At 35.4% G+C, this 17,471-nt stretch overlaps 1 protein-coding gene across 4 annotated transcripts in view; it reads left to right on the top strand.

Moving 5' to 3' along the window:
* The window catches only part of TTC17 (tetratricopeptide repeat domain 17), a 115,671-nt gene that overhangs the window by 44,925 nt on the left and 53,275 nt on the right, over window positions 1-17,471 (top strand). For all 4 annotated transcript variants that reach the window (XM_036097677.2, XM_036097676.2, XM_036097678.2 and 1 more), the window contains exon 16: window positions 7,452-7,638. In XM_036097677.2, coding sequence (XP_035953570.1) covers window positions 7,452-7,638 — 187 coding nt within the window. The remainder of the gene's footprint in view (window positions 1-7,451; window positions 7,639-17,471) is intronic.

Genomic DNA, 17,471 nt, shown 5'->3' with positions numbered 1-17,471 from the left:
TTATTCTTAGGTATCTTATTATTTTTGGTACAGTTGTAAATGGGATTGTTTTTTCAATTTCTCTTCCTGCTGTTTCATTATTAGTATATACAAATACAACAGATTTCTGCACATTGATTTTGTATCCTATGATTTTACTGAATTCACTTAACAGTTTTAATAATTTTTTGGTGGAGTCTTTAGGCTTTTCTATATATGGCATCACATCATCTGCAAATAGTAAAAGTTTTACTTCTTCCTTACTGATTTGGATTCCATTTATTTCTTTTTGTTGTCTGGTTGCTGAGGCTAGGACTTCCAGTACTATGTCGAATAAAAGTGGTGAGATGGACATCCTTGTCTCATTCCTGAGGTTAGGGGAAAAACTCTCAGGTTTTCCCCATTGAGGGTGATGTTTCCTGTGGGTTTTTCATATATGCCCTTTATTATGTTGAGGTTTGTTTCCTCTAGACCTACTTTGTTGAGGCCTTTTATCATGAATGGATGTTGTACTTTGTCACATGCTTTTTCAGTGTCTATTGAAGTGATCATACGGTTTTTATCCTTTCTCTTACTGATGTCATGTATCACATCGATTGATTTGCGAATATTGAACCACCCTTGTATCCCAGGAGTAAATGACATTTGATTGTGTTGAATAATTTTTGTTAATGTATTGTTGGATTCAGTTTGCTAGTATTTTGTTGAGGATATTTGCATCTATGTTCATCAGAAATATTGGCCTGTAGTTCTCTTGTTTTGTGTCATTTCTTTATTTTAAATGAGTGAAATTTATAATTAGGTAGTTAATTTATTTTTAGGAACTTATGTTTAAGTAAGAGTGACATAGCTGCTAAAAATACACTGCCACTTTTTTATGTCAGTCTGAAACATCTCGTTCTTTCTTTATCTACTCATCACTGTATGCCTACTGCTTAATATTATACTGTTTTACAACTTTAATTTATAGGTATCTTTATACCAACCAAGCCAGAACACAGTTTAAAGGTTGCATTGATAAGAATAGATAGATGGGTTAATATTCGTGCCCTGAACCTCCCACATGCAGCCCGTGGAGTTAATCACCGCTGTGTAGTTAATTACTCTAGTTCATAGTTTCTAAGATACAACTTCTTTTTTAATATTTTAACATCTCTGAAATAACGATGCATGTTACAATTGATGACATCTTAGGTTTGATGAAATACAGTTTAATAAATATACAATTAAATTGCTCTTATACCCAGGGCACCTGGGTGGCTCAGTCGGTTAAGCATCTGCCTTCAGCTTATGTCATGATCCCAGGGTCCTGGGATCGAGCCCCACGTCAGGCTCTCTGCTCAGTGGGAGCCTGCTTCTCTCTCTCCCTGCTGCTCCCCCTGCCTGTACTCTCTCTCTGTCAAATAAATAAATAAAATCTTTAAAAAAAAAAATTGCTCTTATACCTAGTGTTTAAATGTTCCTAAGTTTTATATCCAAAAGTTTTTTTATTTTACTTATTTTTTTTAAAGATTTTATTTATTTATTTGAGAAAGAGCACAAGCAGGGGGAGGGGCAGAGGCAGAGGGAGAAGCAGGCTCCCCACCAAACGGGGAGCCCAACACAGGGCTCAATCACAGGACCCTGAGATCATGACCTGAGCTGAAGTCAGACACCCAATGGACTGAGCCACCCAGGCGCCTCTCCAAAAAAACTTTTAAAAGAAGTGTGCATGAGTGGTTTAGGTTTATTTGTGATATCTCAGAACTAATTTTTTAAGCATGAGAAGAAAATATTGCCTGTTAAGAGTTTCCCTTGAAATACACAAATTTACAGGTAGATTTTAAGCCAACGTTTATAATTGCTATACTGTACAACAGGCCTGGTGCCAAAGTATATCAAATATTTATCAAATGTTTGCTATGGGCCAGGTGCAGGTACAGTGGGAACAGATGCTATATATGGGATGTGATGATTGGGCCCCCAAAGGGAAGGCTCAACACAGCTGTATTCCCGCGATACTTGTTTCACTTTCTACTGCCACCAGCCAAGGCATTGAGGCAGTATTCTTCTGAAGAAAAAAGAGCTCCTTTAGAGATTAATTGCCTTTCTGTATTTGAAAAAATTACACTAAAATTTCAGTTGTTAAATATCGTGGTGCTACAATAATAATAAAAAGATAAATCAGTGGATCAGAATAGATACCACAAAAATACACCTTAATCAGCACCCTCCCCCCAACTATCAACATTTGGAAATAATTCCTGTAAGTTTTTCTTCTATTCAAATATTTCATAGTGTTGTAGCACTGTTGCACTGGTGATCTTTAGAACTTATCATATAAAAAAGTTTTATTACCACCTAGGTTTTACTAGCCATCAATAATGGCTGCTTATGAATTTATATATCACAGCTTACTCCTCTGTTGTTGGATGTTTAGGTTGCTGATAGTGCTTACCTTTTATCACTGATGGTTTTCTGCATAAGGCTTTTTCTGCATTCCAGGTAATTTTCTTAGGAAAGATTGCTAGCAGTGGAATTACTAAGCAAATGAGTATTTTGATGGCTTTGATAGAAAATGCCAAACATCTACCAAAAGATTTGGGCCAATATATATTGCAATCATCTAGATTGGAAAGTATTCATTTCATCTGTAGCTTCACCAGAATTGGGCAATTGAACTAACTGCTAACTTTTATTGTTGTTTACTAGACCCAGGCACCATACTGATCACTTTACATGTGATAACTCACTTAATCCTCACAACAACCCTGTGAGATAAGATTTACCCATTTCATAGATAAAGATATGGGCAAAGGGATTTACCAAAAGTGTCAGAGCGTGGATTTATTTGAACTCCGGGAGATTGGCCACAGAGCTCACACCCCCTTTGGCCATGTCACACTGGCTCTGACTTAACATTTGTAAAACAAATTTACTTTAAAAAATTTCACTCCTGTGTTATAAATTTCTTTATCATTTAATTGTGTTTTTATTTTCTTATTTAATTTTTTCTAAAGATTTGTTTTGTTTTGTTTTTTAAGTAATCTCTACACTGAATGCAGGGCTTGAACCTACAATCCCGAGATCAAGAGCCACATGCTCCACAGTATGAGCCAGCCAGGCATCCCTTTAATTGTATTTTTAAAGTAAAACTAAGTGTATGCATTTTGCTCATTTTGTTAGAATTTAGGGTTTTTTTATTTTATACAAACTGTTTATACTAAATCTTTAACTGCATCATACATTAAAAAATATTTTCTCTTTTTATCTTATCTTTTAAAAATACCCTTCAATTTGCCCATCTATTCTCTTTTGATTTTTATTGTTAGATTTAAGGTATCCTCACAAGAAGTTTGAAAACAATTAGTTCTGCTTTGGTTTTGCTGTCTATTACTTGTCTTTACGTAGTTGACTCAAATATATTAAAATATTTTCCTATGTTGTCTTCTAGATGATTTGTAGTTTTAGGTTTTACATGTAGGTTTGTGATCCATTTCAAGTTAAATTTTTTTTGTAATGTTGAGTGGGGATCAAAGTTCATTCATCAAAGTTCCTATCACATAGACATCCAGTTGTTCCAGCACCACATCTTGAGAACCCTGTGTTTCCCTCTTGAATCACCTGTCACCTTTGCTCTGAACTACAGACTCCTTTATCCAGCAGCTTACTTGACCATCTCCATGTGGATGTCTAAAACATACTTTAAAACTAAAGGGCAAAACTAAGCTCCTTTACATTGTTCCAGTCTTTTCTTCTCTGTCTTTCCTATTTCAGGAAACCGTAAAGCTAGTAGCTCAGGACAAAAACTTGGAGCCATCCTTCATACCTTTTTTCCTCTTTCAGGGTAAATTCAGTCTATTAACTAACCTTGCTGGTATTTTCAAAATACACCCAGGATTGTACTGTGTATCATCATCTCCACTGCTGTCTGATCCAATACACCATTATCTTTTATCTGAATTATTTCATTAGCCTCCTGCCTAACTTCTTTGCTTTTGGCCTTTGTCCCCTCAGTAAGATCCTTATAAAAAGTCAGATGTTGTCATTTGTCTGTTCAAATTTCCTCAGTGGTTCTCCATAGTGTAGAAGGTCCTACATGACCTTGTTACTTTTCTGACCTCATCCCCGTGAAATCATTCCTTTGCTCATTCTGTTCTAGCCTCACTTACCTCTGCAGTTCCTTGAACATACTGGGCATGCTCCCACCTCAGCCCCTTTGCACCTTCTATTCTCTCTGTTTGGAATACTTCACTCCACCAAGATTCTTGATATCTTACTTCATCTCCTTAAAAATCCTTTAAAATACTGACTACTCAGTAAGCTCAGTAAGTCTTTCCCTTTCCCTTCCTACACTATTTAAAATGGCACTCCGTTACCCACCCTGGTCTACTTAACGTCTCTTCCCTGCTATACTCTTCTCCATCACGTTCTTCTCATACTTGGGTGATACCCCCATGGTTTTGTGACGCTTGACTAAAAATCTACAAAGGCAGGGACTTATCTTTCTTATTTTCTGCTGTGTCCCCGGTATCTAAAACATTGGTAAACACTCAGTAGTTATTTTCTGGATGAACTGATGAAAATTCATTTTTTTTCCAAAATAATTAGTTTATCTCAATATAAGATATTTGTACAACCATCATTCTGGTCATAGGACTAAACATTTTGTTTCCTTATGTAAAAATATAAAGACACTTTGAAATCTAAATATGGGATTTAATTTTGCATCTGGGTATAAACCACTAAGTAAAATTTTAAATGTAATCTGAGAGCTACTTAGATTATGCCTCTGTAATCTGGAATATTTTATATACCTTGGCTTGGTTATAGTGAGATATTATGGATGACCTAACAGCCTGAATCAAAAGCAAGTAGTTGGAAGAAAAAAAAAAAAAAAGCTAGTAGTTGGATAAATTATAGGTATTGCTTTTCATAGGGATATATTGTACAGTTTGAAAATAAAACATTCTTAGATCCTTTAAAATATTTTTAATGATAAAATAAGTGTAGAATAAATGGTTTGTACACAAGCAAATACAAATTACCAAGCATAGGTGTATTTCAACTAAAATGACCTAAACTGAATACTTCGGGCTGCTTATAAAAAGTCTCAACAAACAATTGGAAAATAGGATACAAAAACTATTTATAATAGCATAAAAAATCAGATATCTAGAAATAAATTTAAAGGAAGATATATAAGGTTTCTCTACTGCATTGCAAAATATTGCTAAGACAAAGAAGACCCAAATAAGTGGAGAGACATTATATTCATAGATTGGAAGGTTCGGTATTGTTAAGATGTAAGTTCCCGGTGGGGGGATGGGTTAGCCCGTTGATGGGTATTAAGGAGGGCACATATTGTATGGAGCACTGGGTATTATACGAAAACAATGAATTGTGGATCACTACATCAGAAACTAATGATGGATGGTGGCTAACATAACATAATAACATAATAAAATTAAATTAAATTAAAAAAAAAAGATGTAAGTTCTCTCCAGAATTGATTTATAGATTTAATCCTGAACTCCCAGCTATTGCATGTGTATGTATGTGTAAATGGATAAGTTGATTCTAAAATCTACACAGAAATGGATCTAGAATAGCCAGAAAATTTGCGGGTGAGGGGGAGAAAAAAACAGTTGGGAGGCTTATATTACTAGATTTCAAGACTTGCTGTAATTATGTCAGTATGGTATTGGCACAAGGATACTCAAACATATCAGTAGAACACAATAGAAAAAATAGAAATCGGCCCTGTATATTTAGTCACTTGATTTATGACAAAGGCACACCAGTAGTTCAGGGGGGTGGGGACACCTATTAGTTTTTCAGTAAGTAGTGCTAGAATACTTGGATATCCCTATGGAAAAAGAAATGAACCTTCACTCCTCCCGAATTTCATACACAGTTGAGGTGGATCATGTACCAAAATGTGAAACATGAAACAATAAAGCTTGATGAAAAAATAAGAGAAGGTCTTCATGATGTTATAGTAGGCAAAGATTTAAAAAAGCACTGACTGTAAAATATATATTTGTATAAATATATAAATATATAAATATTTTTATATATACATACACATGTATATATCTGTAAACTGAACATCATCAAAATTAAGAATTTCTATTTATCAGAGATACCAGTAAGAGAATAAAAGGCAAACCCCAAACTGGGAGAAAATATTTGCAATAAATATTTCCAACAAAGGTCCCACATCTAGTACATATATAAAGAACTTCAAATCAGTAAGAAAAAGACAACCTTTTTTTTTTTAATGGGGAAAACAATAGGCACTTCAGAAATGATGATATCCAAATGGCCAATAAGCACATTACAAAATATTCAACATCATTACTAATCAAGGAAATACAAATTAAAACCACATTGAGATGCTACTTCATCATCTCACTAAAACAGCTTAATTTAAAAGACTGACAGTCCTAAGTCAATAGATTCTCATACTTCCTGATAAGAGTGTAAATATGTACATCCACTTTAGAAAACTCTTTGGTTGTGGGACGCTTTGGTGGCACAGTCAGTTAAGCATCCGACTCGTGGTTTTGGCTCAGGTTGTGATCTCAGGGTCATGAGATTGAGCCCCACCTCGGGGTCCACGCTCAGTTCAGAGTCTGCTTATCCCTCTCCCTCTCCCTCCCCCTGCCCCTACCCCCACTCGTACTCTCTTCTCTCAAATAAATAAAAATCTTTAAAAAAAAAAAACTATATCTCATAAAACTAAATATATGCCTGCCTTAAGACCCACTGCTGAGTATATATCCAAGGAAAATGAGCAATACGTCTATCAAAAGATAGTTGCAAGAATGTTCACAGTAGCTTTATTCATAATAGCCCAAAACTGGCAACAGTCCAAATGCGTATCAGTAGGAGAATGGATAAACAAACTGTGTAGACATTACACATTAATTTAAAAAAAAAAAATAAATTACCGATGCACAAAAAACATTCAGTTTCTTAAACCTTAGATACTGTACTGAGTGAAAGAATCTACAAAAGGGTACAGTTTATCTATACATGGAAGGGAACATGCTGTTTGATTACATTTATATGAAATTTAAGAACAGGTAGAGCTAATTTATGGTGATAGAACATAACAACACTGGTTACATCTGGGATTGGGGTTGGGTTGCCCAAGGGAATCTTTTGGGGTGTTAGAAACATTCTAAATGTTTTATATCTTGAGATGAGAGGTGGTTACAGGGATATATACACATATAAAAATTCATTGAGCTGTACACTTAAGACTAGTGTATATTTATTTTTTATTTTAGTAAAAAGGTAAAATATAAATTTATATCTGTTACAGTGTAGAATTGGCTGATGTAGATAAAATGGACAGTTCACCATTAACTTTTATGGGATAACCTAAAAGAAGCCAAAAGACATATACTTTAAAAGTTTTGTAACTCTCAGGAAATATTAATTCACTAACATTTTTCTGATTTTTTTTTTCTTTTTCTTTTCAGCCCCTGACCTTTTTGAGCCTGGGAAATGCTTATCTTGCCCTGAAGAATATCAGTGGGGCACTTGAGGCCTTTAGACAGGCTTTGAAATTAACTACCAAATGCCCAGAATGTGAAAACAGCCTGAAATTGATACGCTGTATGCAGTTTTATCCTTTTCTATACAACATCACCTCTTCTGTTTGCAGTGGTAAGCAGCTGTTAAATGCTGGCAAAATAATGAGCTCAACCAGGGTTCCTATTCTGATCAACAGAACACAGAAAATTATTTTTCTCAGTTTTTCCCAGGGATTTTACATCACTAGTATAATTCTAGATACATAGGAAGGAAATTAATTCATTACTTATATATAGATGCCTTAGGGTATTGTACTTAATTCTCTCCTAGAACCCTAGTTGAAAAAAGGCTGACTAAAGTAGATTCAACTGAGATTGATAGACTGTAAGATTTTTTTCTCACCCCAAAATCTATGATGTTTTTTAATGACCAATATTAATGGTAAAGGATATATTTTCTGTCCCTAAAGATAATCTGCAATAAGATTTGAAGCATTTGAAGATTTGATCCTCATTCACTGAAATATACTCCTAGCCTTTCAGTGAAGATGATCCAGAGCTTGACTGCACTTACTTTAAAGTAGTCTCCTGACATTAAGGGGTATCTTCTTTCATTCTTCCACTTTCTCCCACAGCCACCAGTACATATATATACATATATATGAATGTGCATAAATGTGTCCATCTGGGTAAAAAAAATATTTGAGTTAATATCTATCTGAACTATTATAACTATTATAAATTCATCAGTTAGAATTCCATAAGGGGTCCATTATGTTTACTTGTTTAACTTTCACTACAAGAATAAAAAAAGTTTGATTTGAGTTATGAGAGGTGAGGTTTACATATATGTGGACCCTCAGAACTTTGATGTTGTAGAACACACTGTGGGTGCTTTGTTAATGTTCAGGTCAGATTGTAATATTCAAGCAGAGCACTATCAGTCCATCTCCTTCACTTAAAGAAAAAAAAATCCCTCAAACTGGTTTTCCAGATTCACTGTACTAGACTACCTTAAGATCTTAATGAAATGACCAGCAGTAAGTAGTGTTTACATTTTTAAGTTTCAGAGCCCAATTTTTTAGTGAAGAAACCAAAAATCTAGTAGCAGCATAACTCCATAGCTCAAGTGTGGGTCAGTACTGATCCACAGAGGATCTAAACTAGAGTTCTTGCAAGAATGCTGAAGACCTAAGACAATGTGTTAGCAATGAAACAGTGCGTAGTTCAGCGATGCAACAGAGTCCTGCAGACTCATGCTTGAGCCTTAGCTCTGCCATTACTGTGTATCTGATCCCTGTAAAGTAACTTCTGTCCTCATCTATAAAATGAAAGGGAAAATCTGTCCCATAGACTTGTTGGTAGGATTAAATAAGATCCTTATCACATGATAGGTGTTAGATAAAAGTAAGCCATTAGAAATTTGTAATAAATACAAAATAGTTTGACCTTAGTGGTGCAAGTTATGGATTTTTTTTTAATTTTATTTTATTATGTTAGCAAGTTATGGATCTTTATCTTCTTACTTAATTCCAGAAAATATGTTGGGGTCTCTTAAATTCCTTAGATTACCTGACAATAGCCTTGTAAGCAGAACTTCACTTTTTTCAATGAGCTGCTTTTATTATAGAGTCTCTTGTATTTTTTACCTGCTATCATCTTCCTCGCCTCTTTCCTGTTATTGGAAAGAAGAGTTTTGTATGTATATAGTGATCCTCTTCTAAAAAGCCTTTTCGTTAATATTACTTTACATGCTTTTGCTTAGGATTTCAGTTTCTTGAAATTTATTATTATTTTATGTCACTCATGTCAAGAGAAGGAATTCAGTTGTCTTGAACTTTTTCCCCAGAGCATAATTTCAACTAACCCAGGAAACTAATAACCTGAAACAAATTTACAAAGTTGTAGTATCTTAGTATTTAGTTGTCCAGGTATCCCACAGATATTATTACTTGATCTAATACAAAAAAGAAAATAATTTGACTTGGGAAGAGGGAATACTTTTTTTAGTTGTTTCAGAGAGAGCTCATTAATAATTTTTTTTTTAATTTAGCCCCTTTTATGTTGCAATTAATTACTTGAGGAGAGAATCCCACTATCTGCTAAATACTGGTGCCCCCTGATGGAAATGTATGCCATAGCATTTTCTAAGTTTACAACTTCATTGACAATACTGAGTTCATTTCTGTATTGATTTTTTCTTTGACAGTGTTTTTGCATTACTGTTTCCACAGGAGTCCTGTACATTCACAGTTGCTTTGCTGAGTTCCAGCTTTGAAAAGCTGAAACTTCAAAGCAACAAGTATCTCCACAGGCACCATGAACTTCTTATATTTGAAAACCCAGTTTCATCTCCTCTATGTCTGAGCTTTACTAAATGGTTGAGGAAAAAGAAAAACCTCTGAATAATGATTGGCATTTCTGTACCTCCAGATGATTGTCTGCCTTTTGCTTTTTCATTTTTGCATATTGAAATAAGCTTCATAAGTTATCCTGCATGTCTGACACATTGTCTAAAGTGTTTATTATGACAGTATGAAGTTTTCAAGATATCAACAAGGCTTATGATTCTTTTTCCATATAGTAATCAAGGAATTCATGTTGATTTTTATTAGAGAAGAATTTCAGCTGCCCTTACCCACCCCATCCCAACCTAAGTCATTCTCTTATGAAAGTCTGTTTGAAAAGCTACCATTTAAAAGCTTTACAGATAAGCTTTTCTTCAAGATCAAAAATAGCTAATTACTCTTAGAAAACATTTCTTTAATAGTTTTCTGACCATTATTGTTAGTTTTCAACAAATTTTCCTTAAAGATCCATGTTAGTAACTATTTTTATAGCAACTGTAACCGTATAATCTCTTGGGTAATATGAATTTAATGCTAAAATTGTAGGCATAGGCAGTGTGTTAACATAAGCAAGTATTTTATTGCTTTTCATATGTAATCATGGAATTTTTCACACATTTTCAGTGTGTGTTTCTTGGAATGTTTGCACAGGTAATGCAACTTCATTCAACTTAAAAATACATAATCACTATGCTTACAAAATGTTTCCACTTGTAAAGGCTTTATAGCTGAAAAATGTGTCAATGCATAATTACTTACCTGACAGTTTTTCCAAACTTTTATTGACTGCCATGTGTTAGGTGTGTATATTCTTATATAGCAAGTACTTGACATCATCTCTTTCTCTCTCCTTTGAATAGCTTTTAATAAATTCTTCTCTTTTATAGGTAGTTTTATATCACCACCCCAATTTCAAGGATGCTGGGAAGGAAAACTTAATAGATTGATTTTTAAATTGTCTACTCTTGAGTTGACTATTAAAAGGGAAGCTAGCACTTTCAGTTTTGATTAAAATGAGAAGACCAGTTTTGATATACATGCTGTTTTACAACATTTATTGGTTTGTTATTTTACAATTTGATTTAACTTAAATAGAACTGTATGTGCCACTTTAACAAACCCATTCTTCAGTAACAACATACTTGGCCCTTTTTAAAGTAAAATGGAATCTGTTAAATAAACTCAGTGCTTTCGAGTATAAGTAAGTTCTTTTCAGTGCTCAACACTAAAATAAGGACTTTTCTTTTTAATTGGAAAGAATAAAGGTGTCAGAAAGAATAAAACTTCATGAAGTAATAACTAAGGACCAAAAATGGAAAATAAATTTTAATTACAATATAAGCAGAATGATTAAATATTGAACCTGTAGAGAAGTCCAGAAATACATGTAGTGGATTTTCCAAGCATTTATTACTCCAAAATATTTTCTAAGTACTTTTTCCTTCAACTTCACTAATTTGCAAATCAGTTATATCTAGTGAAGGTATTTTTCTACCATTTAATCAGTCTAGATTATTTTATTATTATGTCTCTGATATGTATAGTTTTACTTTATTTTTAGTATTTTTCATCCAGTATTCTTTTTCTTTTTCTTTTGTTAGAAAACATCAGACCAATGGCAGGTCATATTTATTAGACTTCATTTACAGGAGATGCTTACAGGTATGCCACTGACAATGGCATTGGTATTTGCTGAATATAATTAAGCTTCTAACCCAGTATTTCTCTGGTCTTTTCATAATTCACTAAGACACATGCCAACTTAAAAATATTGACCCAGATCTTTAGAAATGATGGATAAATGTTGTACAGGAGAACTCAGACTTTAATATTTAGGTATGCTTAGAATTTTATGCAGGTTTTTCTATAATATGTATGTGAAGGCTTTCACCACTAGAGAAAAAAATTTCTTTTACCTAATAATTTTATTTACCTAATAATTTTACTTACCTAAATCATATCTTCTTTTATAATTTGGTTCATTACCTATGGTTTTAGTCTATGCTCTTCAACCTTAATTTCTGTAGATTTATAACTTGTAGCGAAAACAATTTTACCTGGAGTTTAGATTTTGAAGAAAAAGAAATCTTGCATTTTGCTGCCCTCCTGTGGACTGTCCAGCATATGCTGCCTGCAGTTAAGAACCTTTGCTTTATGACATTCTTCATAAAAATTAATGAAGATGTCTGCTTTAAAAAACAAGATACAGTCTTAAAGATCCAGTTTTTATAGCATTTTTAATATGCTACTAGTTAGCTTCCCTCCGTTTATTTCTGTAAGAAGAATTAAAACTTTGGTTCATTTACTACAGGTTTCAAAATCCTAAAATGCAAGCATATCCTGCAACAAAGCCAAATGTAACTCTGTATATAATGTGTTTAGATTTTTATATTTCTTTCCTAAAAAGGGCTTTAATTATTTGGTTAACAAATTATCCTTTGACAAACATCTATGTGGTAGAGGGGGGATAAGTAAAGAGCCCTTTTTATGAATTTAGAAGCAAAGATTATGAGTTACTCAAGTCAAGTGTCACTCGGTGGTGGAGCCGAGACTGAAATCTGAGTCCTCTGCCTTCCAAGGCTGGTGTGGTTCCTGTGCATAATTCTGTTACTCCCAACGAGTCATAACCTATTCCACTGCTATGATTAAAATAATTCATACTTGTGGATTCTTGAGACATTTTTTGTGAAAGTGGTATAATCACTGACTTTTTATGTCATCACTGAAAAGAGATACATACATCCCTGTATAAAACATGAACCTGAACTAGATTATGGGGGGCAGTCATAACCCTAAAGGCACACCTAAAACAGTCCCTTTCAGTTTAGCTTGTCACCTTTGTCTCCTCTGAATGTTGCGTCATTAGATTGCCACCTAGCCTGGGACTGTGCACAGATCTGGTGGCTGTACTTGCATTATTAGCTCAGTAGGTAGCATTTATCTTTTGGGATTCCCCGCGTTTAGCTTTCATGAACAGAACGGTTACCTTCGGTTTTCATAAGAACTTAGGACAGTAAGTGAAATTCGGATAGCCAGTGGCTTTTTACACTTCAGCCTCTGAAAGACATTAAATATAAGATTATTCATTTTAGTTTTTAAATATATTCTGGTTTTTGATGTGAACTTTTTGAAATTTTTTTCCTTTGAGGAATGAGCCTATTGGCCCCTGCCTAAGATCTTTCCACAGCTATCCTCCAGTTATTATAGATTGTTAACTCGTCCAAATAATATTTAAGAAAAAAGTAAAATTTGATGGTGGATATAACCTTCCAAAGCAACAGAATGTTTTCTTTTAAATAAAGGAAACTGAGTGTGGCTTAGTTATTCATTCATCCAACTATTACCTCTTGTCTGCCAGGCACTATTGTAGGAACTGGAAACCAAACAAACAAACAAACAAAAAATCCAGGTCTTATGGAGCTTCATTCTAGTGGAGAGAAACAGAGAGCAGATGATAAATATAATAAAGAAGTTATTTAGTATGTTAGAAGGTAGTGCTAAAGGGAAAATAGAGCAGGAAGTCAGATGAGTTCAAAGAGGATTGTTCAAAGAGGCCTCACTGAGAAAGTGACATTTGAGCAAAGACTTGAAGGAGGTGAGGGTTTAGGCCATGCAGACATATAGCATAAGAGCATTTCAGGCAGAGAGAATAGTTGTTGCAAATGCTTTTGCGAGGAACAGCAAGAAGGCGTGTATGGTTGCAGGGGACTTAGAAGAGATGAAAACAGAAATGAATGGGAGGAGGATAGAACCATATCTTTACTGCCTTGCAGACCATTCTAATAATTTGGGCTTTTATTCCAAGAGAAAGATGTATGATTTGGAAGGTTTTGAGCAGATAAGAAAAATGATCTGATTTACATATTAGCAGGTTTCCTCTAGGTGCTCTATTGAAAATAGATTGTGATAGGGTAAGGGCAGAAGCAGGAAGACCAATTAGGATGCTGTTGCAAAAATATAGGTGAAAGATAATATTGGGCTGGACCAGCCAGGTGAAGGAGGAGAAGGTGAGAAGCCGTCATTGTATTTGGGGTGCATTTTTGAAAATAGAACCAGCAAGACACTACCAGAGGAAATGTGGGAAATGAAGGAAAGAGAGTTCATGGGTAACTCCTAAATTTGGGACCTGAGCAACTGGTGCTATTTAATGAGATTTGTAATCACCATTGGTGCTGTTAAATGAGATAGGAAAGTCTGAGGGAGAAGCAGGTTTAGGGAGAAAAACAAGTTTGGCTTTGTAAATGTTAAGTTTGCATTGCTTATTAAATGTTTCAGTGCAAGTGTTAGGGAGGCAGTTAGATATATGAGTGTCTTGATGGTCAGAGAAGAGCCCCAGGCTAGAGATGAAAATCTGTGAGCCATGGGCTTAGGAGTGGTGTTTTAAATCATGAGCTTGGATGAAGTTTCCTCAGTGGTTAGTATAAAAAGGAAAGTAGGTCAACGATGAATTACTAGGACATTCCAGTCAACATTAGGAGGTTGAGAAGAGAAAGAACAATAAAGGAACAGCCAGCTAGACAGTAGGAACATCAGGGAAGTATTTTGTCCCAGAAATGAAAAAAATGATTTGAGCAGTGATCGATTGTATCGTTATTGTTGCACCAAACGGATGCATCATAAGACGTTGAGTTAGATGGACAGAGAATAAGCCATTGGATTTAGGAACATGGAGGTTGTTGGCAGTCTTCTAAAAGTTTGTATGAAATGGGTTGTGAAGGACATTTGTGGAGATGGCTAGCAACTGTTTCACAGAATTTTGCTATAGTGAGAAGCAGAAAATGGGATGGAAGTTAGCGAGGGATGTGGGATTAAAGATAAATTTTGTTCCAAAAATAGAAAATTTTGCAGTATGTTTGCATAGGACTGATCCAGTAAAGAAAGAGAAATTAAAGATGCAAAAAAGAAAGAAGCTAATTATAGAAGCAAAGTTCTTGAATAGATAGGGGGATGGCATCTGAGGCACAAATGTAAGGTAGGGGTTGTCTTGAGATAGGCGCAGGGACAATATATAGGTATAGATGTGGACTTTTGATTGCTTCTCAGTGAAAAGAGAGGCCAGTTTCAGATCAGAGTGAAGAGAGGCAGAGGGTGTTGTGGATAATGTTGGGACAGGAAAGGCTGAAAACAGTGGACTCAGAATGTGAGTTGACCAGAGAAGTTTCTAACTTTGGTAACTGCATAAATGTCAATGTCATTAATTAAGAGAGAGAATATGGAAAAGAAACCGTTTATGCATTGATGTAAGACTGGAGAATAAGTTCAGCGATAGACATGTTCATTTAGAGATGCCTCTGGCGTCGTCAGAGAGAATGTGCAAGGTGAGAAGAAAAGGCCCAGGTTGGAATCCTAGAAAATACTAGTATTTAAGGAGCAGAGCCAGTGAAGGAGTTGGAGGGGTATTGGGAAGCCAAGGGGGAGCTAGATCCTGAAGGTCAGAAGAACAGAGGGTTTGAGAAGGAAGAAGGAATCAGTAGTAGTCGCTCTGTGTTGGTTCCCCAAGTATGGTGCAGGTATCACTAGAGGTGCACCAGCTTTCAGGTGGTACTTAGGTTAACATTTTTTAATAATTTTAGTATTTTTAAAAAAATTTTAAAGTAATTTTAATACTTATGGTTTATTCTGATGGGCATTAGGAAAAATGTGTAACTATAAAAATGTATAAACCTGTGATTTATGAAAAATGATACTGATTTCCCCTTTTAACATAATCTAGGATTAAACAGTGAATCCATTTAAAGAAAAACATGTAAACAATGGTGCTGGTACCTACGGAAAAATCACGGCCGTAGTTGGCAGATGAATAGTGTGGAATGCTCTGGGCTTAACAATTTAGAAAGTCATTGGTGACTTCATTTTATCAAAAGTATTTTCTGTCAAATGGGGAAATAGCTACACTAAAACAAAAATAAAGCTGAGGATAATAGAAGTGTTAAAATGAGCTCTTACTTTCAGAGCTATTGGCATAGTTTCTAAACTGTAACTCATGTTTCAGCCTGTCACTCAGTGACTAAAATAACTTTAAAGCAAGTAGATAATGATACCAAGACACATTTTTTATTTTTATTATTTTTAAAGATTTTACTTATTTGACACAGAGAGAGACACAGCGAGAGAGGGAACACAAGCAGGGGGAGTGGGAGAGGGAGAAGCAGGCCTCCCGCTGAGCAGGGAGCCCGATGCGGGACTCGATCCCAGGACCTGGGGATCGTGACCTGAGCCAAAGGCAGACGCTTAACGACTGAGCCACCCGGCGCCCCAAGAAACATTTTTTAGGAAAGTATTAATAATAGGATACAAATAAGGAAGATTTTTTAAATTCACCTGTTAGAAATACTGAAAAAGTAACTATGTTTGAAATAAAATAGAAAATTTTGCCAGGTGAGCGAAGCAAGAGGGCATTTATCAGGAGGGTATTCCAAGCCTCAGCACGTGGTATACACAGAGCGAGTGATTTTATTCACTCTCAGTGGTCTGTTGGAACTGAATCAGTGCAGCCTTGTCTGTGATGCTCCAGGAGGACCGAGACGCAGGGTAGCAACTGAGCTGTCACTACAGACCTTTCCGTAGCACTGCTTGATGTCAGTGAGGACGGGATGGTCCTGGAGGCTGTTACTCAGTTATGGAATACTTTTATTCACTGATCTAAAAATAAATTTGTAATATCTCTGAATTACAGAGCTTAACACTTGAGGTGTGCAAATGGTCTCCACTAGTGTTAGGGTTACTATCTTGAGTCTCCAAAAGGAAGTCAGTTATATTTTTGGGTACTAAATTAGGTTTAGGACACGGTTCTCCCTCCTTTCTGCTCTGTGTGTAGTTTGAGGATACCCACCGGATAGCATCAGTAATCATATTTTATGACCACTTATCTACAGATAGGGTTGGGAAGTTACATTTGGACATCTTTCTTTGTATGTAGGCTCCATTGTACATCAGGAGCTTACTGTGGTTTCCTACCCTCATACCACTATGGATAAAGTGATTGTACACCTACAAGAAAATAAGAAGGATGAGCAAGATGGGGTCTGTTTAATCTAGCCCTCATCAATTATTGAACAAGATATTTTTAATATGGTTTGTTACTGCAGTTGTAGATCAGTCTCCTGATTAGAACTGAAGGCAGCTAATTCTATAATTTAGGCAAGTTCATTGGTTGCTGTCTTTCTTTTTAAATTTCAACTTCCATTCATTGTTGCTGATGTTTTTAGAGATATTTTGCCATCTCATATAGCAAGCATTTGCATGACTCTTCCCCATTCACAAAGATTATTATGATTATAGAACTCAAACATACACACACACACACACACCCACACACACACAGGAAGTCCAGTCTATGTTGGTAGAATGAACTCTTTTTTTTTTTTTTAAGATTTTATTTATTTGTCAGAGTGAGAGAGGGAGAGCACAAGCAGGGGGAGCAGCAGGCAGAGGGAGAGGCAGGCTCCCTGCTGAGCAAGGAGCCCGATGTAGGACTCAATCCCAGGACCCCGGGATCATGACCTGAGCCGAAGGCAGACGCTTAACTGACTGAGCCACCCAGGCGTCCTGAACTCCTTTTTTTTTTTTTTTTTAAGTGATTTGTGCCTCAGTAAGTTCTTTATGTGTGCTGTGAGCC

This window comes from Halichoerus grypus, chromosome 11, assembly GCF_964656455.1.
Source record: "Halichoerus grypus chromosome 11, mHalGry1.hap1.1, whole genome shotgun sequence".
In the NCBI taxonomy this organism is placed as follows: Eukaryota; Metazoa; Chordata; class Mammalia; order Carnivora; family Phocidae; genus Halichoerus; species Halichoerus grypus.
Note: the sequence above shows the minus strand (reverse complement) of the source record. Positions and strands in the feature narration are given on the sequence as shown.